General features: G+C 41.3%; 2 protein-coding genes across 2 annotated transcripts in view; both read right to left on the minus strand.

The window, feature by feature from the left end:
* Nucleotides 1-24,771, minus strand: part of LOC103127391 (zinc finger protein 709-like) — a 127,371-nt gene extending 102,600 nt beyond the window's left edge. The window contains exon 1 of the mRNA XM_060205022.1: nt 24,632-24,771. Coding sequence (XP_060061005.1) covers nt 24,632-24,646 — 15 coding nt within the window. The 5' untranslated portion in view covers nt 24,647-24,771. The remainder of the gene's footprint in view (nt 1-24,631) is intronic.
* Nucleotides 15,702-16,733, minus strand: LOC103127888 (zinc finger protein 709-like; the record flags this gene model as incomplete). Its single annotated transcript, XM_060205051.1, has 1 exon — nt 15,702-16,733. A coding segment is annotated over one exon (888 nt), but the record flags the coding sequence as incomplete, so codon positions are not given.
* Nucleotides 24,772-26,877: the final 2,106 nt, after the last annotated feature.

The following is a 26,877-nucleotide window of genomic DNA, read 5'->3' on the forward strand; positions in this document are numbered from 1 at the left end:
ATTCAATAGTGCCCACTCCTCTGGAGTGAATATCACGGCTACATCATCATAGGTCACTGAGCCCTAAAATATGTGCAATGTGTTCATGGGAGAAAATGTGAGCAACAGCAGATTAGCCATTCAGTCTCTACTTTAGGAAGCCTGTGAAGGATTGTCTCATCTGCAAACATGTCTTTGGTGACTTGAAAATCAAATACCTCTTAATCATGCTCTAGAAGTTGGTACATTGATTAGAACACTGGCCTTTGTTTCATGAGGCCCTGAATACAATTGCTGGCATCTCATGTGACAGAGAGATATCCCTATTATCACTATTCCCCTCTATACTTTTGTAATTATGATACATTTGTTAGAAATCAAACCTCATGGTCCAAGAAGTGGCACAGTAGTAAAGCTTTGGACTCTCAAGCATGAGGTGCCAAGTTCGATCCCCCAGCAGCACATGTGCCAGAGTGATGTCTGGTTCTTTCTCTCTCCTCCTGTCTTCCTCATAAATAAATAAAATCTTAAAAAAAATGAAATGAAACATTTCTAGCCACACATAGCTCTTTATAAAATCAACATCATTATGGAAGCATGGAATTTATACTATTTAGAGTGATCATACCACATTAGGCATCTCTGCAGTGTCAGTGTCCAACAAAAAGCTAAAAATGCAAGAATGTTATACAAATAAAATAAGTATTATCATATGCAGGGCAGTGGTGCACCTGGTTAAGTGTACATATCACCATGACACAGGACCTAGGTGTGAGGCCTGCTTCCCTCCTGAGTGGGGGACACTTCATGATCAGTGAAACAGGCCTGCAGGTGTCAAATAAAATGGAAAGAATAAATGGATTTCTGCAGCAGTGGATTCAAACTTCTCATAATGAGCTCAAGAAATAACCCTGGTGGCAAACAAAAGAAGAGGAGGACAAGAAGAACTGTTCTCCAGTGATCTACATCCTCCTCAATTTCTCTCTATCATAGGAAGTAAAATGTAATTTATAAATACAAAAAGATACTCTGAGGAGGAGGGAGCCATTGTGGAAAGTCTGGCAGTGAAAGGTCTGATGTTCCTTAAGATGCACTTGGATGTTACAACAGTAACCAAAAACGATCCTCAGTACAGTATGTAATAAAATTGCTCGCAATCCCTGAATGTCAGATACCTGTATGATATAACAGTAAAGTTTCATTTTTTTAAAAAAAGAGTAATTCTGGTTTATTACCCTTTGGTAGAGTTACTGAATCTTATATCTTAGACAGAGGTTGTGAAGAGCACACATGGGAACTAAGCAGAATTGTGTTAGGTGTGTGATATCCCAGGAGAGACATCATTCTCAGTAGGAATACTGGATTAATGTCATTACTTTTATCTGCAAAAATTAAGACATTTTCAACAGTTCTATGCCACTAATCAACATAAGAATTGTTGATCCCCAGAGTCGGGCGGTAGAGATGTGGTTAAACGCATGTGGCGCAAAGTGCAAGGACCAACATAAGGACCCCCGTGTGAGCCCCCGGCTCCCCACTTGTAGGGGAGTCACTTCACAGGCGGTAAAGCAGGTCTAAAGGTGTCTATCCTTTTCTCCCCGTCTGTGTCTTCCCCTCCTCTCTCCATTTCTCTCTGTAGTATCCAAAAACTATGCTACATTATCAACAACAATAACTACAAGAACAATAAAAACAAGGAAAACAAAAAGGAAATAAGTAAAAAAATACTAAAAAAATAACAAAGAATTGTTGACCCCACATAGAATGCTGGGTAAAGAGAGTTGGGTTGTAGCGCAGGACTGGAGTAAGGATGCCTGTTCAAGCCACCAGCTCCGCACCTGCAGGGGAGTCACATGACAGGTGGTGAAGCAGATCTGCAGGTGTGTTTCTTTCCCCCTCTGTCTTCCTCTGCTCTCTCCATTTCTCTCTGTCCTATCCAACAACAAAAAGTCAACATCAATTAACAACAATAATAAGTACAACGATAAAACAACAGCAAAAAAAAAGAATAAATATTTTCTAAAAAATCTTTAAAAGAATGCTGGGTAGAAAGAAAAAGAAGGCTAGGGAGTCAAGTGGTGGCACACGTCTTTAAGTGTTCAGTTTGTAGTGTTCAAAGAACCAGTTCAAGCCCCTTGACCCCACGTAGAGGAGGCAACCTTCATGTAATGTGAAGCAGGGCTGCAGGTTTCTCTCTATGTCTCTCCCTATCTCCCCTGCCTCATCCATTTCTCTGTGTCTCAATCCTTTATTAAATAAATAAATATTATTTAAAAAATCTAAAAAAGAAAGAAAATTCCTTTTAGCTCCATCCAAGATGGGTCAGAGAGGGTGGGCTCACTGTTCTTAATAGCTGTATAGTATTCAACTGTATACACAATTGTATACACAGCTTTCTCAGCCACTCATCTGTTGTTGGGCCCCTGAGTTGCTTCCAGGTTTACGCTATTATGAATTGTGCTGCTCTGAACATAGGTGTACACGTATCATTTTAGTTGGATGTTATGGCGTCCCTGGAGTATATCTCCAAGAGAGGAATTACTGGGTCCATGTCTAACCTTGTGAGAGTTCTCCAGACTGCTCTCCAGAGAGGCTGGACCAATTCACATTCCCACCAGCAGTACAGAAGAGTTTCTCTGTCCCCACAGCCTCTCCAGCATTTGTTGCTGCTGTCCTTTTTGATGTTTGCCATTCTCACAGGGATGAGGTGCTATCTCAAAGTTTTCTTTATTTGCATTTCTTTGACAATCAGTGACCTGGAGCTATTTTTCATGTGCTTGTTAGCCTTTTGGATTTCTTCTGTTGTGAATATTTTGTTCCTATCCTCTGCCCATTTTTGGATGGGGAAGGCTATCAGGGGAGGGGATGGATACGGATTTCTAGTGTTGGGAATTGTATGGAGTTGAACCCCTCTTATCCTCTGGTTCTTCTTCAGTGTTTCCTTTTCATAACTAAAAAAATAAAATTAAAAAGAGAGAAAACGAACACTGAATAATAGGAAATATGTATTCTAATGAACCTCATTTATGCATGATTCTATTATTCCTGGTAGAACGATTTTATTTATTTATTTTCTCTGGAGAGAAGATTAGACCAAACAAAAAATGGAAAGACTCCAGAGTAACACCCATAAAGTTCTATATGTGTTGTCAGGGCTTGAAACTCAGTATCTGGGTATGACAAATTTGTGCTTTACAACACGAGTTATGTCTATGTATTCAAAGATTATTTCACAGGGTCTTTCTGGTGGCATACCAAGTGGAAACCACAAATGATCACCTGTGTTAACTCAGATGGGTCCAAGAATCATCTTTCCAACCGATGTAGAGGGAAGTCTCACAATTATATGTGCTTCACCAAGTGGAAACCACAAATGATCACCTGTGTGAACTCAGATGGATCCAAGAATAATCTTTCCAACAGATGTAGAGGGAAGTCTCACAATTATATGTGCTTCACCACCACCAACCCCACTTCTTGTATCTGTTTATATCTGTAAATATATATATATATCATGTCATTCGAGAATGGTGACACTGAGTCCCAGTGATAATACTAATTGGAAAATTAGTTTTAAGAGTAGTGGCTGTGGAGATAACATAATGGTTATGCAATAAAAACGAGTAAATGAAAAGAAAAATACAAGAGAGGGGTAGATAACATCAAGTTTCTGCCGAGGCTCTCAGGTTCCAAGTTCTATTCCCTGACCCAACATTAGCCAGGATGAGCAGTGCCCTGACAGAAATAGAGAGAAAGAGATAGAGATAAGGAAATAAATATGATGGGCAAAACAGAAACAGTAAATTAAACATGTATTAATTAAAATACAACTTATTCAAGAGGAATAAGAAACAGAATTTGATGTGGGGCAAATCAACTTACCCAAGAAACTGCCATCTTTCCCTGAATGTGTTTCAGGCCAGAAGATGGAAGATCAATCACATTAATAGCTTGAGAGTCTGTTTAAATCTAGCAGCACAGCCTCTTCATTGGACAGCATGCCCCTAGAAGGAAGATACTGTAGTGAATACAAGGTACAATACCCTAACTGTGCAATGGAAACAGAAGAGGTTCTGGAAACATGTAGTGAGTTATCCTCCCTATTAGGACCATGACAAAGCCCACAAATTCTACTGACATCTCTTTCCAACATTTTGATTTTTCTTCAACAAAAGCATTCACAATCGTCTAGGAAATTGGGAGTCGTTAAGCACATGTGGCAAGAAGCTCAGGGACCAGCCTAAGCATCCAGGTTTGAGCCCTTCCCTCCCCACCTGCAGGGGAGTCTCTGCTCAGGTGGTGAAGCAGGTCTGCAGATGTCTATCTTTCTCTTCCCCACAGGCTTCCCCTCCTCTCTCCATTTCTCTCTGATCTATCTAACAATGATGACAGCAATAACTACAATTACAATTTAAAAAACAAGGACAACAAAAAAGGAAAATAAATAAAATACATTTAAAATAGGTTAAGAAAATCTAGTAGAACATCTATTATTTTTCTTATTTAATTCAAGCCTCACCTAAGTACTGCTCAGAGATCTGTATTAAAGCAGTGACATGGGGTGGGGAGGGGGTGTATGGAGCCAAGTTGGCAGCTTGAAGACAAACCTGGAGTAATTTCTGCAAGAAGGCTGCTTTAAACCTGGGAATTTCAAGTGGGGATAGATTCAGTTCTGAATCCCCACATTCAGTTGTTCAAGTCATCTTCGGGCACATGAAAAAATTCATAGTGGAGAGAAACCCTATGAATGTAAACTGTGTAGTAAAACATAAAGTTCTTCCAATAATCTTCAGACACATGAAAGAATTTACTGTGGAGGGAAACCCTATGAATGTAAATTTGTAGTAAAACATTCAGGCAATCCAGTAATCTTTGGTCACATGAAGGAATTCACAGTGGAGAGAAACTCTGTGAATGTAAATTGTGTAGTAAAACATTCACTTTTTCCAGTAATCTTTGAACACATGAAATAATTCATAATAAAAACCCTATGAATATAAACAATGTACTAAAACATTTGGGAATTTCAGTAGTCTTCAGGAACATGAACAAACTCACAGTGGAAAGAAACTTTATGGATGTACACAGTGTAGTAAAACAGTCAGGATATACGGAAGTCTTAGGACACATGAAAGAACTCACAGTGGAGAGAAACCCTACGAATGTAAACTGTAGAAAAACATTCAGTTATTCCAGTAGTCTTCAGACACATGAAAGAATTCACAGTGGAGAGAAACTTGATGAATGTAAACAGTGTCATAAAACATTCAGTTGTTCCAGTAGTCTTTAGACACATGAAAGAATTCACAGTACAGAGAAACCTTATGAATGTAAACAATGAAGTAAAGCATTCATGGGATCTAGTTCTCTTCAGTTAAATGATAGAACTCACAGTGGAGAGGAGGAAACCTCATGAATGTAAACAATGTAGTCAATCATTCATTTAAGTCAGTTTTCTTTGGAGACATGAAAGATCTCACAGTGGAGAGAAACCCAGTGAAAGTAAATAGCAAAACATGGATTCAAGCCAGTCATCTTTGTCAATATGAAATAACTCACAATAGAGAGAAATTTGATCAATGCAAGCAGTGTTGAAAACATTCTGTTATTCTGGTCCTCTCTATGGACATGAAAGAATTCACAGTGAAACCAAACCCCAAGAAAGTCATAAAGCTTTCAGATTTCCACTAATTTTCAAGCACATGAAAATATTCACAATGGAAATCAATCTTTTGAGTATAAACTCTACTAAAGATTAGAGAAAGAGATGCAACCTGAGACATGATGCAGAGACTTGTGCTTCAATATAATTGTGTAAGCCTCTGCACTACATGGGCTAGAGATATGTTCTGTTTTTATTGTCTCTCTAGCTCTCCATCTTGTGTTAATATATAAGTAAATATATCTAAATAATTGTAGGGAATCAGAGGGCCATGTGAACCCATACCTCTGAATATAGTATAAATATATGGAATATGAGTACTTTGATTCTTTATCATAAATTCTAATATATGAAAATATCTACTTGGTACTGAGTACTTCCTGATGTCAACAATGCTTAGATGTGTTCAAATCAATAACACATTTTTGCACATATAAAATCCCTGGCATTATAAAAACAATTCTTATTGTATAGACATTGTAGAATGACTTTACAGACCTAGTAAGGTACTTGTACTGGTGAGACCAGTGAATGTAAAACAGTAGAATAACAATGCATGCTACAATATGTGAATCTTTATTTTCTTTTTGCATAAATTGTAACTGTCTAGTTCAAAAGTATATATTTGTTGTAAATTAACTTAAAAAGAGGTATGGGGGTTGGGCTGCTTGTGGCGCGTATAGAAGAATTCACAGCGAGAGCTGGGAACTGGTTAATCAATACACGGTTTATTAGCGTGAAACAGGTAAAAGGCAAAATAAGCAATTATCATCAAGGGTATGTGTACACTAGGTCTATAAAGTCTGAATATGGTTATCAAAGTTTAGGACCATAAGATAAACAATTATAAGCTCTGTTAAAGGTTGCTCATGGCTGTAGAGGGGTCTAAAAGTTTACCAGCTTGCAGAATGACACGTGCTCAGTTCCCAGGAGTAGATATGGCGGATGGATGCTTGGGGCACCTCCGCTGAGAGGCATCTGACCAGGAGAAGCGGCAGCCAAAGAGACCCCAGAGTTCCAGCTGCTGTCCTTTTAAGTCTATTCAGTCTACTCACAATGCTTTGCCCACCAGCAGTCTGGATTCACCTACAGTCCACCAGGCACCTGTGCAGATCACTGCACACTCTGTCATCCTTCTGTCGCCAAAGCTGACGTCACCACTGTGTCAGGGCATATAGCGTCACCACACATATTCTAAATTTCTCTTTGTATACTTTGTATTTAAAATACTTTTATTTTATTTGGTAAGCCAGAGAGACAATATTTTTAATTCACCTTCATATCAGCTATTGGGATCAAGCAAAAACTACTAAAGTCATAGACCTCTAGGAACCTGAAATAGACTCCTAGCTTCTTCGCCCCACCCCCAAAGACCCCAGTTTCATCTGAGGGCAGTTCCTGGGTTTAGGTTCCCTCTAGGCTTGAATGTTATGTCTGATTCTTTAATAAATTCTCCTAAATTCCTAGCTTGTCTGTCTATGAACACCTGAGTCATTTTTTCCATCCTCAATTCACCAAAATCACTAACAAAATACCACAGTGCATTTACAGAAGTGTATGTGCCTTTCCCAGGCCACAGACCCGACCAGATCTCCAGGTGGTACAGAAAGAGGAGAGTGGAGGTGATAGGAGACACGGCCTCCCACATGCAAAGTTTAAGCCCTCTCTAAAGCTCTGGAATCTCCCTGAGGAATTAGACCCCTCCTGAGGTCCAGGGGCCTTAACCTTAGAAGCTTCCTGGTGAGTTCCCAGGGACTGCAGGCAGCATCACCTTCATTTCCCTTCAAGCAAGTACAATCTTTCTGACCTCAGATTGGTCACTTTGTTTGTAATTAAAAATATATATAGATATCTATTTATTTATTGGATAGAGACAGCCAAAAAATGAGAGGGAAGGGGAAGGTAGAGAGGGAGAGAGACAGAGAGACACCTGCAGCCAGGTTTCACCACTCACAGCATTTTACTCCTCCAGGTGGGGACAGGGAAATTGAACCTGGATCCTTGTGCATTTAAACATATGCCCTATACCAGGTGTGCTATCAGCCGACCGCAAATTGGTCACTTTATACCATTTCACATTCCAGTGATTTCCCAGATCCCCCTCAACTCTCTTCCTTCCCAAATTCTCAGTTCACACAGACTAGTGACTCATTGAGGCAGGTAGTCCAAAAAAAAAATGGTGTTATTAGGATGAATGATGACAGTTCCTGGTGACACAAACATTTGCTCTTGTTTATTTTTGAGACAGATGCAGTGAGAGACAGACACAGAACCACCAGAGCACTGCACAGCTCTGGATTATTGTGGTGTAGGGGACTGAACCTGGGATTTTGGAGCCTCAGGCATGAGACTCTCTCTGCATAACCATTATGCTATCTAACCCGGATGCTGAGGAATTATTCTGATGCAGTCTCTGCCCCAGGTTTTACCATGCCCCACAAAATCCTAGCAGTACCCCCCTTCAACCAATCCTGTCCCCACACATCACCCCGGTTGTTGCCCAATAAAAGCTTTCCCACTTCCCCCCTCTATCTGGGCTCCCTTTCTCAGAGCCCCCCCCTCTTGCTCTTGACCAGTGGTGAGGTAGTGGGGAGGGCCATTGTCAGCTGATTCCACGTGGCATGAACCACCCCCTCCTGATCCAATAAAAAAGATTTGTGTACCCCACTTGCTCTGGACCTCCTCTCTTCTCAGCAGTGCAGCCCAACACCTGGCGACCAACGTGTCCCAAACTCACACCCCACTGGGTGGCATGGCCTGAGGTCCCCAGAAGTCGCCCAGGAACAGTTAAGTGGCCCCGCATTTCCCCCCACCATGGGACTTTTTCCGTTTTATGAGGAGGTGTCCCAGACATTATATCCTTCTCTCCTTGGACAGGTTCTCAATGTCAGAGACGCTTTATTTTTCGCTACACCGTTGGTTCTCATGGCTATATTTGCTACTTACAAGATGTGTACAAGGTGTTCTGCCACAAGGTTCAGCGACCTTGAGGCTGAGATACGAGAGTTGAAGCATATGTGCACAAAACTTAAATGCCCTAAGTGATCAGCAGTTAGCCCCGAAACTTCTGTCCCCACAGACACGTACATGTGTACAGCTGCTCCTCCTTTGACCCTGCCCCCAGGTGACCCTGTTGCCACGGTGTTGGCTTCCCCTGAGGATTCTGCTTCTCTGACTCTTCCCCCTGCTGATACCTCATCAAGAGACCCTGAGACTTCTGCTTCTATGACTCCTCCCCCAGTTTTGGCTTCCCCTGAGGTTTCTGCTTCTTCGACTCCTCCCCGTGCTGATACCTCATCTTTAAGGGACCTTGTGGCTGAGATACAGTAGTTAAAGGATATGTTTTCAGCGTTTAGAGAACTTAAACCTTTTACAGTCTGTCCCAAGAGCTCCATCCCCATAGATACGCGCTCAGTTTCTCCTGTAGACACTATGGCAGCTTCCACTTCTGTAACTCTTTCCCCTGCATCATCAGACCAAGTCCACACCTTCCTGGTAAATGTGGCCCCCAATAGACAAAACCCTCAGGTGTGGCACCCATACTCCTCCAAAGAGATCATAGAACTCAGATAAGCAGTGGAGGAGGACAGGTTTCATGCTCCATGGATCAAGTCCATTTTAAGGAGTTTTTACCAGCACCTAAACACCCCTCAGGACTGGAAAGACCTGGCTTGTGCTGCACTACCAGACCCCCACTATGTACAATGGAAGGCATGCTTCCATGACAAATGCTCTAGACAATCGCAGGAAAATAGTCACAAACAGCTAGAATGGAATTTTGATGCATTGTTTGGAGCAGGAGAGTTTGAAACTGGAACTCAGCAGGCAGAAGCTAAGTTTCCAACTGGTTATTTTGAATAGGTACGAATCTGCGAAACACAAGCTTGGGAAAGGGTAACCCTAACCACAGTAGAGTCATCAGTCCCCATTAACTCTCTTCGCCAAGGCACTGATGAATCTTTAGCAAATTTCATCTCAAGGTTGAGGGCAACCTTAGAGAGAAAGATTTATAATCCTTAAGTCCGCTCTCTCCTCCTGCGTTCTATTGTCTGGGATGGCATGGTTCCAATTCCGTCAGGCATACCTTACTCTTAAACACCTACACCCAGATAATTGGATTTTTTTCGTTTCTTTTCTAACCCTAACCCTAGATAATTGGATTTTAATGACACAGGAACTTACATCAGGCTCTTAGGGGGCACCCGCTACAACACAGGTTTATGCAGTTACCCCACATAATCAAAACAGGGCCTGCTTTCAGTGCAGTCGCCAAGGGCATTGTTGTAACCAATGTCCAGATAAGCTGCAACCATGCCTCCAGTCAGGGCAACCCCGCCTTCAGTCAGGGAGCCAAAAGCCACCGACAATATAACCGAGATATCGTAGAGGGTTTCATTGGAAGAGAGATTGTTGGTCCAAATTTCATAAAGATGGCACGCCCCTGAATGGTACAAATTTGGGGCCTGAGATTTTGTGGACCACATCCGTTTTAGAATGCGGTCATCCTACTATGACAGTAAGGATTGGCAATATTCCTTTTAAATTTTTCATTGACATGGGGTCTGAGAAGACGATTTTAAGGCAAGCAGAGGTTCCCCAAAGTTGGGAACTCCTCCCCGGACCCAGTATACATGGAGTAGGAGGGGTGACCCATCATTTCTCACACGAGATTCGCTCATGTGGGAAGACCCAGAAGGTTCTACCGGACACTTCTGCCCTTTGGTAGCTGATATTAGCACCAACCTACTGGGCAGGGATCTTCTGGAATGTCTTGATGCTAGGATATCCACAGATGCCTCTGCAGAGCATGACACCAGCTCTAGCGAGACCAGATCTAACCAGCACCCCCAATACTAACTGCCACTGTTCGTATACAAACTCCCTGCTTAGACTGACTTTCTAATGAGCCTGTCTGGGTGGAACAGTGGCCTTTACCTAGGGATAAGCTAGAAATTTTAAAGGAGCTCGTCCGAGAGCAGTTATTCTTGGGACACATTCGTCATTCTCGAAGCCCATGGACTACTCCTGTCTTTGTGATTAAAAAGCGCTCGGGAAAATGGTGCCTCCTCCTAGATCTCCGTGCGGTAAATAAAACGATGCAGGTCTGCGGCTTCCCCCAGTTGCTTCTGCAATTGGAATTCCCACGGGAATTCCAATCATAGCTATTATATACAAGAATGTTTTTTCTCTATTAACTTTCATCCGCAAGATTGTAAACGTTTTGCCTTCTCTGTTCCTTCAATTAGTAATGCCAGCCCTGCTGATAGATTTGAATGGGTGGTGCTGCCCCAGGGCATGGCCAATAGTCCTACAATTTGTCAGGAGGCTGTTAAATCTGCCCTTTTCCCATATATTCATTAGGGCCTTAATGTTTTTCATTACACAGATGACATATTAATATGGGGGAAATCAGATACAAATCTGTTGTTAAAATTTGGTGGCTCTAGCTGGCCGGGCTAGCTTCATGGGTGGGTAACAGAGACGACCAGAGACATATGGCTAGGCAGGGAAGCTTTATTTCTTTATTCAGGAACGATTCATAAACTAAACCAAACCAATCACCAAACAGAACTCTGCTGCCTCTTTCCCCCCGAGGCGGTGCCAAGCACTCTCTAACTCTGCAACTCTCCAACTCTGGAACTCTGGAACCCTCTCGGGGTTCCTAGGGGCGGGGCCAAGGGGGCCCACGAAACTAGCAGGACTGATCCAATTTTCTTGGCGGGGGAGAACTAGAACAACCCAATGTAAAGCATACAACAATTCCCCCTTTTCAACTAAATGACCACAGTATCAGGGGTGTGGGGTGAACAGAAACATATATCATACAGGCATTTTTAAAAAAGAAACTGGCACAAACATGGAGAAATATGTAAGCAAGTAACAAGAACCAGTGTGCTGCCAAGGGAAGGCCTGAGGGGGCCATATTTTGCCTCTGTGGGCAAAACTTTATCAGCTTAAAAAAAATATTTCTTGCCTCTCAGGGGCATACTTGACTCGACAGACATTTGCATGGGGGTGGGAAACGGCCCAAAGGCAGCTGGCTGCAATTTACTTACTATGAAACAAAACTTGTTATTAGCATAACCAAAGCACAATCTAACATTTCTAATAGAGAAGGAATTTGAGACTTTCACATATCAGAACATCTTTTTTACCTTTTGTTACACTCATTCAAGATGGAGACACACCCTAGGTGTGCGCAGGAAAGGAAACCTCAGGCATGAGAATAATTAGCATGGCCATTGTGCGATCTACCATTTCTAATAGAGAAGGTAATGGAGAGTTTTACATATCAACAAGTCTATTTAACCTTTTGTTTAGACCAACTTAGTTAAAATATATTGATTGTTAACTAATTTTTACTTTTACCTCAGACTTTAAATGTAAGTTAATTTTATCTTTATGAGAATTACGTTGAAAACTTTTTTCATTTAACTTTGTCTAGTAAGAATTTAGCCTTAAAGTTACTGTTTACCAAACTTTAAACACACACATAAACATGGTCATTAATACACAAGGAGAGAAAACTTTGTTACGAAGACATGTCATTTTAAACACGAATTTAAATCTGTACTGTCTTAGTTGTTGGGGGGTGCGTTGTCCAGTGGTGGTCTCTTGGGCAGCTTCACTTCTAGGAATTGCAGGTTGCGATCTCTGTACAAATCTCTGCGTACTCCAGCTTGTCTGCCTTCAGACCGGACTGGCAGCTGGAGATCTCGTGTGCCCAGTTTCGGCAGGGAGCCCGGGGGTCCGGGATCGTTCCAGAATTCATAGCAAGAGGGCGGGCGGGCCAGTCTTGTAGAAGGCGTGGGCCTAGGTGCCCAGGGGTGGCGGCCATGATAGGCCGCCGCGGCCCTACCCCATGGCCCTGTCATGTCTGCTACCCTGCTCACAGTGGCCGAGCAACGTGGAGGGATCACACGTCCAGTGCACTGCGCCACGCGGTGGAGAGCCAGCTCCTGTGCGCTGGCCTGCATGCTGGCATTGGGCTCCTGCGTGGTGGCATCGGGCTCCAGCGTGTTGGCATTGGGCTCCAGCGTGTTGGCATCGGGCTCCTGCGTGCTGGCATCGGGCTCCTGCGTGCTGGCGTCAGCCTCCTGCGGGCTGCGGGGCTGCGGGCGCGGTGCGCGGAGTTGTCTGGGCGCAGCTGGCTGGCTGTTTAACCAGGTGGAAACAGCAGCTCCGCGCCTCGCCTCCCGCCCGCTGGCTATTCCCGCTGGCTGTTCTGAGTTCGCCCAAGCGAGTGGAAACCACAGAGTGGTCCAGAGATAAATGTTCCAGAAACAGCAAAACAGTCTCGTGAAGAAAGAGCAGAGGCCATTGGAGATCTCTTTACAAGCAGAAGAGAAGGCATACATAGGTAGCCAAATTGTCTTTACTTATCTGAGAGATGCGGAGGTCAGGTCCACGTGGGCGCCATTTATTATTAAAATTCGGAGGCTCTAGCTGGCCGGGCTAGCTTCACGGGCAGGTAACAGAGACAACCAGAGACATACGGCTGGGCAGGGAAGCTGTATTTCTTTATTCAGGAACAACGATTCATAAACTAAACTAAACTAATCACCAAACAGAACTCTGCTGCCTCTTTCCCCCACGGCGGCACCAAGCACTCTCAAACTCTGCAACTCTCCAACTCTCCAACTCTGGAACTCTGGCACTCTCTCGGGGTTCCTAGGGGCGGGGCCAAGCGGGCCTGCGAAACTAGCAGGACTGATCCAATTTTCTTGGCAGGGGAGAACTAGAACAACTCAATGTAAAGCATACAACACAAATCTCTGTGCCTTACGTGATTTTCTCATTCCTGCATTAAAGAAAAGCGGCCTTAATGTAGCTCCTGAGAAGATACAGCTAATTCCTCCAATATCTTTCTTAGGTTCAGAGATTTCTCTAACGCAAATTCATCCCTTAAAACCTAGTGTCACCTTTCCTTCTAACCTTACTCTTGCTTGTTTACAAGGTTTTTTACAAGGAAATTTAAATTGGTTTAGGCAATATCTTTATCTTCTTACAAGCTGCCTCCAACCACTGTTTCACCTGTTAAAAAGAAACAAACAGCCCTCCTCAAAACGTAAGTTAACTCTGGAGGCCTCCTTGGCACTGGAAAGGGTTAACCAGGCCCTCCAGGACATGCACCTAGTTCATTCACAAAGTACTTCATGATGGCCTTTAACACACAGGGGCTACGGAGGGCACCATGATCTTATTTTCTCTATTTCAAAAGTGAAAGACTGAAAAGCACAAGCAGGGTCAAGCTGGGAAGCAGGTGGCCCAAGGCAGACACACAACCCCTGAGTCCAGACTGGTATTCAGGACTGGCTCAGCACCTCAGTAGATGCCATATGCTGAGAAGAACCAGGTCAGTGTGAGCAGACATTTGTCAATTTAAATGTTTTATTTTTATTAATATTTATATACTCCCTTTTTCTTGCCTTTCACTGTTGTTGTGAAGTGACTCCCCTGCAGGTGGGGAGCTGGGGGCTCAAACCAGATCTGTATGCCAGTCTTTGCGCTTTACACCATATACACATATTGTAGCATCCACTATTATTCCACTGTTTTACATTGTCACTTCAGAACAAGTTCCTTTCTAGGTCTGTAAAGTCATCCTACAATGTCTACACTGATAAGAATTGTTTTTCTAATGCCAGTAATTTTATATGTGCAAAAACTTATCAATTTGAATACATCGAAGCATTGTTGACATCAAAGTTCCCAGTACCAAGTGGATTGTTTCATATATTAGAATTTATAATAAAGAATCAAAGTATTTACTCATATTCTATATATTTATACAATACTCACAGGTATGGGTTCCCATGGCCCTGTGATTCCCTATAATTATTTATACATAGTTACTTATATATTAACACAAGATGGCAAGATGGAGAGTCAATAAAACAGAACATCTCTCTTGCCCATGTATTGCTGAGGCTCATACCTGAGAGCTATTATATTGAACCACAAGCCTCTGCATCATGTCTCAGGTTGCATCTCTCTCTCTCTGATCTTTAGTAGAGTTTATGCTCAAAAGATTAGTTTCCTTTGCAAATATTGTCATGTGATTGAAAATTAGGGGAACATCTGAAAACTTTGACTTTCTTGGGGTTTGGTTTCACTGTGAATTCTTTCATGTCTACAAAGAGGACCAGAATAACAATGCTTTCAACACTGCTTACATTGATCAAATTTCTCTCCATTCTAAGTTACTTCATGTTGACAAAGATGACTTGCTTGAATCAATGTTCTGCTGTTTATTTTCACTAGGTTTCTCTCCATTGTGAGATCTTTCATGTATCCAAAGAAAACTGGCTTAAATGTTTGACTACATTGTTTACATTCATGAGGTTTCTTTCTCTCCATTGTGAGTTCTATTATGTAACTGAAGAGAACTAGATCCCAAGAATGCTTTATTTACATTCATAAGGTTTATCCGCATTGAGTTCTTTCATGTGTCTAAAGATGACTAGAACAACTGAATGTTTTACTACCTAGTTACATTCATAGGGTTTCTCTCCATAGTGAATTTTTTTTTTTAGGACGGAGGATTTTTATTAATAAAAAAAGCTTGTCCTGTCTTCCATCAAGAGGGACCCTGGGGCTCCCAGAGAGAACAGCCTTTGCCTGGGGCAGACCCCAAAGGGGAAGCTTCCTGGCTCAGTTCCTGACAGACCCTGGCACAATGAATGGGACAGCACTCTCAGGTACCAGGCTCTGATCCTTTTTAGTTTTGCATTTACATTTGTTGCTCAGGGTGAAGGCTATGCCAACCAAGCAGAGGACTCCTGCCAGCTGCAGGGTCTCTCAGTCATAGTAGAAGGGACTGCTCTCATCAATGGACTCACTGGCTTCCCAGGCCGGAAGACTTGCCAGCAGCAGCAGCAGGTGTCCAGTGATTAATTCCATGTCATCACAGCCGGGAGGGTACACGCTGAGGACAGATGCTGGAAGCAGCTTTGAAGCTCTGATTCTGCTGTGAATTCTTTCATGTGTCCGAAGATTTCTGGATTGCCTGAATGTCTTACTACATAGGTTACATTCATATAGGGTTTCTCTCTACTATGAATTCTTTCATGTGTCCAAAGAGTTTTGGATTGCCTGAATGTTTTACTAAACTTTACATTTATATGGTTTCTCTCCACTGTGAGTTCGTTCATGTTGCTGTAGAATACAGCATTGTCGAAATCTGTTAGTATATTATTTACATTCATAGGGTTTCTCTGTGAATTCTTTCATGTGAGCGAAGACTACTAGAACAAATGAATATTTTAGTACATTGTTTACATTCATAGGGTTTCTCTCCACTGTGAATTCTTTCATGTACCCGAAGATAACTGGAAGAACTGAATGTTTTACTACATTGTTTACATTCATAGGGTTTCTCTCCACTGTGAGTTCTTTCATGTAGCTTAAGACTACAGGACCAATGGAATGTTTTAGTACATTGCTTACATTCATAGGGTTTCTCTCCACTGTGAGTTCTTTCATGTAGTTTAAGACTACTGGAAAAACGGAATGTTTTAGTACATTGCTTACATTCATAGGGTTTCTCTCCACTGTGAGTTCTTTCATGTAGCTTAAGACTACTGGAACAACTGAATGTTTTAGTACATTGTTTACATTCATAGGGTTTCTCTCCACTGTGAGTTCTTTCATGTGAGTGAAGACTACTGGAACAAATGAATGTTTTAGTACATTGCTTACATTCATAGGGTTTCTCTCCACTGTGAGTTCTTTCATGTACCCGAAGATGACTGCAAGAACGGAATGTTTTAGTACATTGCTTACATTCATAGGGTTTCTCTCCACTGTGAACTCTTTCATGTAGCTTAAGACTATTGGAAAAGCTGAATGTTTTAGTACATAGTTTACATACATAGGGTTTCTCTCCACTGTGAGTTCTTTCATGTAGTTTAAGACTATTGGAAAAACGGAATGTTTTAGTACATTGCTTACATTCATAGGGTTTCTCTCCACTGTGAGTTCTTTCATGTGAGCGAAGACTACTGGAACAACTGAATGTTTTAGTACATTGTTTACATTCATAGGGTTTCTCTCCACTGTGAGTTCTTTCATGTAGCTTAAGACTACAGGAATAACTGAATATTTTACATTGTTTACATTCATAGGGTTTCTTTCCACTGTGAATTCGTTCATATTTTTGAAGATGAATAGAATCAGTGAGTAATTTGTTGTATACTTCACATACTTGAGATTTTCTACCATTCTGACTTTTTTTGCCCTCAGAGACTTTCATTGCTGTATTACTGTAAAATAACGAACAATTAATGACATTTCAATGAATATAACTGATTCTATTATCAGGATGCAAAACATAATTTTACATAATAACATCAGATATTAACAATAGATTTTACTAGAACGTATACTGAAAAAAAATCACAAATATTCAAAATTAGAAAAAGATCTCCAGGGAGTTGGGCGGTACCACAGTCGGTTTAGCACGTGCAGTGCAAAGAGCAAGAACCGATTAGGATCCCAGGATTCAAGTCCCTGGCTCTCCACCTGAAGGGGAATCACTTCACAGGTAGTGAAGCTCTACAGAAGGTGTCTCTCTTCCTCCCTATCTCCCCCGTTTCTATGTCTCTATCCAATAAATAATTTTTCTCAAATCTCGTATTAAAAGTAAAGTTAAAAAATTGGTTAAAAGGGGCTGAATTAGGAGTCTGGAGGTAGTACAGCAGTCTAAAGACACATGGTGCGAAAGGTAAAGAGAGGCTGATGGATTCCAGTTTGATCCCCTGGCTTCCCACCTGCCGGGGAGTCACTTCACAGGTGGTAAAGCAGGTGTTTAGGTGTCTATCTTTCTCTTCCCTTCTCTCCAATTTCTCTCCTGTCCCAAATCAATGACAGTAATAACAACAAAACAAGGGCAATAAAAGGGAATAAATATTTCAAAAAATACCAAAAAAAAGAGGGGGATGGGCAGTGGTGCACCTGTCTGTGCACACATGCTACAATGAGCAAGAACCTGGTTTGAGCCCCCGGTCCCCACCTGCACGAGGAAAGCTTTGCAAATGCTGAATAAAGATTGCAGCTGCTCTTTCTCTCTCCCTCTCTCTCTCCCTTCCTTTAGATTTCTGGGTGTCTCTATCCAATAAATAAATAAAAGAAAAACTGGAAAAAACTACATACTTTCATTTAAGTATATTATGCCACAACTAATGATATCTTTACAGGTATTTTGTATATACTAATTGAACCACTATTTGTTGACAGTTTTGGCATTGTGTTGAAATTTTTCACTGAAAATACTGATCTTTTCTAGAAGGACTACATCTACGTATCATAAAAATATAGATATTTATACATTATAGATACTCTTATTGTTTCCAAGTGTACTATTTTATCAACACTAAGCATCTTTGCCCCCTTTTTAAGGCTTCCATTTCCTTGGTACATGTGAGAAAGATTTTCCTATGACGTGAAGAATAGACAGATAATGTAGAACATCATTATGGTCGTTTTGTTGCCAGTGAGTCAGAAGGGAACTTCAGTCATGTACGTCACGTACACTGTATTTGAGTCATTTGTCCAACCATTCTATAACCTAGTCATGAAGTATCTTTGATGAGATTATATAAAATTAATCTATTTGTGGCAGTGATTATAAATTGTTTTTATTATAAATATCAGTTTCTTAATAAATTGTATTAACTGAGCTGCTATGATATTATTAAGTCAGTACAGAACACACATTTAAGAACGTGTAAGTAGGGAGCCAAGTGGTAGCGTAGCAGGTTCAAGAAAGAACAAGGACAAGTTTTAAGGATCTGGGTTTAAGCCCCCAGCCTAATTCGGGGAAACTATGCAGGCACCAGATCTAGGTAAATTACATAGATACAAAATATTTGACAACACAATAGCTTTCCGGGTGGTACATCACATTATATTGTAAGTTTAACTCTCACCTTTGTTGACTCCTGTACAAGGAATACTGCTCTTTGGTGGAAAGTTCTTGTATTTTTTCTAAAATTACAAAATATATAAAGGATTAGAACTTATACAAACAGTGGTCAGGGAGGTGGCACAGTGGGTAAGGCATTAAACTCTCAATCATGAGGTCCTGAGTTCAATCCATGGCAGCAAATGTACCAGAGTTATGGCTGATTGTTTTTCTCCTCCTATCTTTTGCATGAATAAATAAATAATTAAAAAGAAAGAAATTATACAAATAGATAGAATTTATTTTTACCAGAGCACTGCTCAGCTCTGGTTTATGATGTTGCTGGGGATTGAACCTGGGACTTGACAGAATCTCAGGCCTGAGTCTATATAACCACGGTGCTACCTACCCCCACCCTGAAAACTTTTTAAAGAATTTATTTTCGGGGGAGTCATGTGGTAGCATACCCAGTTAAGCATACATGGTACAATGCGCAAGGACTGGCCTCAGCATCCTGGTGTGAGATCCCGGATTCCCACCTGCAGTGTAGTCGCTTCACAAGCAGTGAAATGGTCTGCAGGTGTCTATCTTTGTCTACCCCACTCTAACTTCCCATTCTCTCTCCATTTGTCTACGCTGCTATGTCTGACCATTCTCTCTCCATTTCTTTCTGTCTTATCCAACAATAACAACATCAATAACAACAATAAAACAAGGGCAAAAAAGGGAATAAATAAATAATTATTTCTTAATTCATGAGAAAGGTAGTCTGAGAGAAAGAATCAGACATCAATCTAGTACGTGTGTAGCCAAAGACCAACCTCAAGACCTCATGGTCGAGAATCCAATATTTTATCCACTGCGCCATCTGCCGGACCACAAGACTGAATTTGTGATCCATTATGAGTCACAATCAAACTCTGCTCACATAACACTGTCTCCATTTCTACATTGGTGAACAAAAAGTGACTTGCCTTCTAATTGAAAAATTAAGGCGATTACAGTTACCTAGTGAAAGAAAGTTCCTCAAGTTTTCACACATCACATCTCTGTAGAGTTTCTTCTCTGAAGGATTCAATAGTGCCCACTCCTCTTGAGTGAATATCACGGCTACGTCTTCATAGGTCACTGAGCCCTAAATATATGTGCAATGTGTTCAAGTGAGAAAATGTGAGCGGCAGATTAGCCTATTAACTATTCAGTCACTTTCTCATAAATAAATAAAATCTTTTAAAAAATGAAATGAAACATGTCTAGCCACACATAGCTCTTTATAAAATCGACATCATTATGGAAGCATGGAAATTATACTATTTAGAGTCATCATACCACATTAGGCATCTCTGCAGTGTCAGTGTCCAATAAAGGGTTAAAAATGCAAGAATGTCGGGAGTCCGGAGGTAGCGCAGCAGGTTAAGCACATGTGGTGCAAAGCGCAAGGACCAGCGTAAAGATCCTGGTTCGAGCCCCCGGCTCCCCACGTGCAGGGGAGTTGCTTCAAAGGCGGTGAAGCAGGTCTGCAGGTGTCTTTCTCTCCCCTTCTCTATCTTCCCCTCCTCTCTCCATTTCTCTCTGTCCTATCCAACAACAACGACATAAAAAATATCTACAACAATTAAGACAAAAGGACAACAAAAGGAAATAAATAAATAAAACATAAATTTAAAAAAAATAAAAAAACATGCAAGAATGTCATACAAATGAAATAAGTATTATCAGGTTCAGGGCAATGGTGCACCTGGTTAAGTGTACATATCACCATGACACAGGATCTAGGTTTGAGGCCTGTTTCCCTCCTGAATGGGGCCACTTCATGAGCAGTGAGACAGGCCTGCAGGTGTCTCCTATCAAATAAAATGGAAAGAAAAACGGGCTTTCTGCAGCAGTGGATTCAAACTTGACACAATGAGCTCAAGAAATAACCCTGGTGGCAGAAAACAGATTGGAGGACAAGAAGAATTGTTCCACAGTAAGTTACATCCTCTTCAATTTCTATCATAGGAAGTAAAATATAATTTATAAATACAAAAAGAATCTATGAGGAGGAGGGAGCCATTGTGGAAAGTCTGGCAGTGAAAGGTCTTATGTTCCTTAAGATGCACTTGGATGTTACAACAGTAACCAAAAAAACCTATAGAAGTCATCATCATTACAGTACATAATATCTGATTTGTAAATGTTTTCAGAAACCTGAGCTCAATATTAAAGACAAATAAATAAATGGAGAAATGAACCAATGAGAATACATGGAAATGAATATATTTGGTATAATGACAAGACCTATCACCAAGACAAAGAGATGAAGTGAAAAAAAAAGGAAACATATTTACATGTTATACATCAGAGCGCTAATGAGCAATATATGTACTCACACAATTCAGTAGAGTAACATAAACAACTACAGTAAATGCACAGAGAGACACTTATAATCTCTTTAACCAAGAAGATGTTTAGTCACAGTGCAATTAAAAATCGCTCACAATCCCTGAGTGTCAGATACCTGTATGTTCTAAGAATAAAGTTTCATTTTTTAGAAAAAGAGTAATTCTGGTTTATTACATTTCTGTAGAGTCACTGAATCTTATACTATCTTAGAGGTTGTGAAAAGCACACATGAAAACTAAGTAGAATTGTGTTAGGTCTGTGATATCCCAGGAGAGACATCTTCTCAGTAGGAATACTGGATTAATGTCATTACTTTTATCTGCAAAAATTAAGACATTTTCAACGGTTCTATGCCACTAATCAACATAAGAATTGTTGACCCTAGGAGTTGGGCGGTAGCACATGGGTTAAGCGCACGTGGTGCAAAGCGCAAGGACCTGAGTAAAAATCCCGGTTTGAGTCCCCGGCTCCCCAACTGCAGGGGAGTCGCTTTACAGGTGGTGAAGCAGGTCCACAGGTGTCTATCTTTTTCTCCCCCTGTCTTCCCCTCCTCTCTCCATTTCTCTCTGTCCTATCCAACAATAAAAACATCAACATCAATTAACAACAACATAAAAAAGTACAACAATAAAACAACAAGGGCAACAAAAGGGAATAAATATTTTTTAAAAAACTCTTTTAAAAGAATGTTGGGTAGAGAGAAAAAGAAGGTGGGAGTTGTGGTAGCACATCAGGTAACGAGAATGTGGTGAAAAGCACAAGGATCAGAATAAGGATCCCAGTTTGAGCCCCTGGCTCCTCACCTGCAGGAAAGTCGCTTCACAAGTAGTGAAGCAGGTCTGCAGGTGTCTCTCTCTTCCCCTCTGTCTTGCACTCTTCTCTCCATTTCTCTCTGTCCTATCTAATAATAATGACATCTATAAGAACAACAACAACAAAAAAAAAGGCCAGGGGGTCAAGTGGTGACACACTTCATTAAGTGTTCACTTTATAGTGTTCAAAGAACCAGTTCAAGCCCCTTGGCACAACCTACAGCAGGAAAGCTTCATGAAATGTAAAGCAGGGCTGCAGATTTCTATCTATGGCTCTCCCTTTCTATCTCCCCTGCCCCATCCATTTCTCTTGGTCTCAATCCTTTCTTTCTTTTTTTTTTTTTTCCCTCCTCCAGGGTTATTGCTGGGCTCGGTGCCTGCACTATGAATCCACCACTCCTGGAGGCCATTTTCCCCCCTTTTGTTGCCCTTGTTGTAGCTTCGTTGTGGTTATTATTATTATTGCCCTTGTTGACGCAATTCGTTGTTGGATAGGACAGAGAGAAATGGAGAGGGGGGGAAGACAGAGAAGGGAAGAGAAAGATAGACACCTGCAGACCTGCTTCACCACCTGTGAAGTGATTCCCCTGCAGGTGGGTAGCTGGGGGCTTGAACCGGGATCCTTACTCCGGTCCCTGTACTTTGCGCCACATGCGCTTAACCCACTGCGCCACCGCCCGACCCCCAATCCTTTCTTAAATAAACAAATATTGCTTTAAAAATCTACTTTAAAAAAGAGAAAATTCCTTTTAGCTCCATCCAAGATGGGCTCACTGTTCTTAATAGCTGTGTAGTCTTCAATTGTGTGTATATACCACAGCTTTCTCTGCCACTCATCTGTTGCTGGGCACCTGGGTTGCTTCCAGGTTTTTTCCCTATTACGAATTGTGCTGCTATGAACATAGGTGTACACATATCTTTTTAGTTGGGTGTTATGGTGTCATTGGGATATATCCCTAGGAGAGGAATTACTGGCTCACGTTAAGGTTCATGTCTAGCCTTGTGAGAGTTCTCCTGACAGATCTCCACAAAGGCTGGATCAATTTACACTCCCACCAGCAGCGCAGGAGGGTTCGCTGTCCCTCAGACTCTCCAGCACATGTTGCTGCTGTCCTTTTTGATATTTGTCATTCTCACGGGGGGAGATGTGCTATCTCAATGCTGTTTTTACTTGCATTTCTTTGACAATCAGTGACCTGGAGCAATTTTTCATGTGTTTGTTAGCCATTTGGATCTTCTGTTGTAAATATTCTGTTCCTATCCTCTGCCCATTTTTGGATGGGGAAACCTATCTGGGGAGGGGATGGGATAGGGAGTTCTAGTGGTGGGAATTGTGTGGAGCTGAACCCCTCTTATCCTATGGCTTTTTTTCAGTGTTTCCTTTTCATAACTAAAAAATAAAATTAAAAAGAGACATAAAATGAAGAGTGAATATTAGGAAGTATGTATTCTAACGAACCTCATTTGCGCCTGATTCCATTATTCTTGGTGGAATGATTTTATTTATTTATTTTCTCTAGATAGAAGATTAGACAAAAAAAAGGGAAGACACTACAGTAATACCCATGAAATTCCCCTTTTCATGTCTATCTATGTTTTCAGGGCTTGAAACTCAATATCTGGGTATGACAAAGTAGCACTTTACAACACGAATTATGTCTTGGTATTCAAAAATTATTTCACAGGTGCTTTCTGGTGACATACCAAGTGGAGACCACAAATGATCACCTGTGTGAACTCAGATGGGTTCAAGAATCATCTCAACAACAGCTGTAGAGGGAAGTCTCACAATTGTATGTGCTTCAAGCACACCCCATTTCTTATATCTATTCATGTCTGTATATATGTAACATGACACTAAAGAATGGTGATACTGAGTCCCAGTGATAATACTAATTGGAAAATTAGTTTTAAGAGTAAATGGCGGGTAGTCGGGCGATAGCGCAGCGGGTTAAGCGCAGGTGGCGCTAAGCACAAGGACCAGTGGAAGGATCACAGTTCGAGCCCTCGGCTCCCCACCTAAAGGGGAATCACTTCACAGGCAGTAAAGCAGGTCTGCAGGTGTCTGTCTTTCTCTCCCCCTCTGTCTTCCCCTCCTCTCACATTTCTCTCTGTCCTATCCAACAACAATGACATCAATAATAAATACAACAACAAAACAAGAAGGGCAAAAAAATAAATAAATAATTTTAAAAAGATGTAAAAAAAAGAGTAAATGGCTGTGGAGATAGCATAGTGTTTATGCAAAATATTCCCATACTTGAGGCTTTCAATCCCCAGCATCAAGATAAGCCAGAGTTGAGCAGTACTCTGATCCACATCTCTCTCTCTTATTGAAATAAATAACAAAAAAATAAACTAGGGGAGTCTTGCTTCCCCAGAACTCTGCCCCTCTAGGAAAAGCATGAGACAGGCTGGGAGTATGGATTGAGCTGTCAGTGCCCATGTTCAGTGGGGAAGCAATTACAGAAGACAGACCTTCCACAATCTGGACCCCATAATGATACTGGGTCCAAAGTTCCAGAGGATAAAGAATAGGAAAGCTATCAGGGGAGGGGATATGACATTCTGGTGGCGGGATTGTATGGAATTGTGACCCTCTTCTATGGTTTTGTCAGTGTGTCCATTTTATAAATAAATAATTATATATATAAAAAAAAGTAAGTGAAAAGAGAGATACAAGGGTGGGGGAGGTAACATAAAGTTTCTGCCTGCAGCTCTCAGGTTCCAGGTTCTACTCCCTGACCCAACATTAGCCAGAGATGAGCAGTACCTTGGCAGAAAGAGAGAGAAAGAGACAGAAACAGTAAATTAAACATGTATCAATTAAAATACAACTTATTCAAGAGGAAAAAGATACAGCATCTGATGTGGGGTAAGTCAACTTACCCAAGAATCTGCCATCTCTTCCTCTTTCCCTGAATGTCTTTCAGGCCAGAAAATGGAAGATCAATCACAGCAATAGCTTCAGACTGTTTAAGTCTAGCGGCACAGCCTCTTCACTGGACAGTATGACCCCTAGATGGAAGATACTGTAGTGAATAAAAGGTAAAATACCCTAGCTATACAATGTGAACAGAAGAGGTTATGGAAACATTTAGCGAGTTATCCTGCCTATTAAGACTACTACAAAGCCACAAATTCTACTGACATCTCTTTCAACCTTTTAATTTTTCTTCAACAAAAGCATTCACAATAAACTAGTATAACGGGAGTCAGGAAGTAGCGTAGTAGTGTGTTAAGGGCATGTGGCCCAAAGCTCAGGGACCAGCCTATGGATCCGGTCTCAGCCCTTGGCTCCGCACCTGCAGGGGAGTTGCTTCACAAGTGGTGAAACAGGTCTGCAGGTGGTTAACTTTCTCTCCCCCACTGTCTTCCATGCCTCTCTCCATTCTAACAACAATGACATCAATAACTACAACTACAATTTAAAAAAGGACAAAAGGGAAAAGAAATAAAATGAAAAAAGGTTAAAAAAATCTAGTAAGATGTCTATTACGATTCGACTTCCGGAGGCGGAGCTACGAGCAGCAGATTGCTTTTTCTCCTTTCCTCTCCCGGATCAACTAGGAATACCAAGGGAGACCACCCGGGACTGAAGCAAAACACCACTAGAATGACCACAGGATGCCAGTGGATCACCCATGAGTACAAACACATGTGGCCGGTGACAGAGAGGAGAGAGGAGCCTAAGGAGAGATTAAGTGACTACTAACAGTTCAGAAGTTTATCAGTTGAGACACCACCTCCAGTTTGCTCCACCAACAGGGGAACAGCTTAATGGAGGAGAAGACTCCCCAGAGACTCATCAAGTGCGGCTCTGAGTCTCCATTGCTACTACCCTCAGAGTCTAGAGCAGTGGCAGGGAGGGACACCAGGGGACAGAGATCTAACTGGGTAACTCAGGAGAAGACCTATACCTTGGTGGCATAGCTGACGTGCTGTGAAAGTCTCTTTGCATAACCAATGGATTATCTCCGCACACCCTGCTTTATCTCTTGGTCAGGATTCAGTGATTAAACTGAGAAGCCTATTGATAGTTTAAAAGCCCTCAGGCTCCCATAGCCTACAGGGAAGAAAAAAAAAAAAGAGGCCTTTAGCCCACTGAGCTCTAACTCAGGGATTGAAATAACTGTTAACTTCCACCACTGTGAACCCTTTAATTAACTTACTTAGACACAAGTCAATCCAGGCAATAGTGATCAATAATTTGAAAAGTACTGATAAAGGGAACTCATAACATAATATATAAAATGGTTAAAACAACAAGAAAAAATATTGGAGAATTGAACCAGGACAAGAGTCCAGCTAAAAGTCCTCCAGAGGGTGAAGCACAAAACAACGAGTTCAACATCCAAACATTAGCTAAGGAAATAATAACAAGAGTGAGTAAAGTATTTGAAAAAATTGTAATCAGAAATGCAGGAACAACAAATGAGAATATGGAAGAAAATACTAATTATCTCATGGTTATTAGAGAGCTGAAAGCTGAAATCGCTGAGCTAAGAAGGCAACTAGCTGAACAAGCTAAAACAGTATTAGAGCAGGGCAACAAAATAGATGAACTCCAGAAAGCAGTAGAGGGCAGAGAGAATAGAATCTATGAGGCTGAAGACAGAATTAGCAAGATTGATGATGAATAAGAAGTAAGAGATCTCAAAAAGAGATTAAGAGATGCTGAAAACAACAACAGAGTCATATGGGATGACTTCAAAAGAAACAATATATGCATTACTGGCATACCAAATCCACAGGGGTCATTCTCAAGGATAGAGCATATGTTAGACCACAAAGACAGCATCAGCCAATTCAAGAGCATTGAAATCATCCCAAGCATCTTCTCAGACCACAGTGGAATGAAACTAACACTTAACAATCAACAAAAGATTAGTAACAATCTCAAAATGTGGAAGCTCAACAGTACAATTCTTAACAACTTCTGGGTCAAAGAGGAAATCAAGGAAGAAATCAAAATGTTTCAAGAGTTCAATGAAAATGAAGACACAAGCTATCAAAATATTTTTTGACACAGCTAAAGCAGTCCTAAGAGGGAAGTTCATAGCTATACAAGCACACATTAGGAAACAAGAAAAGGCACAAATGAACAGCCTGATAGCACATCTTAAAGACATAGA

The sequence above is a fragment of the Erinaceus europaeus genome, chromosome 13 (genome assembly GCF_950295315.1).
Source record: "Erinaceus europaeus chromosome 13, mEriEur2.1, whole genome shotgun sequence".
In the NCBI taxonomy this organism is placed as follows: Eukaryota; Metazoa; Chordata; class Mammalia; order Eulipotyphla; family Erinaceidae; genus Erinaceus; species Erinaceus europaeus.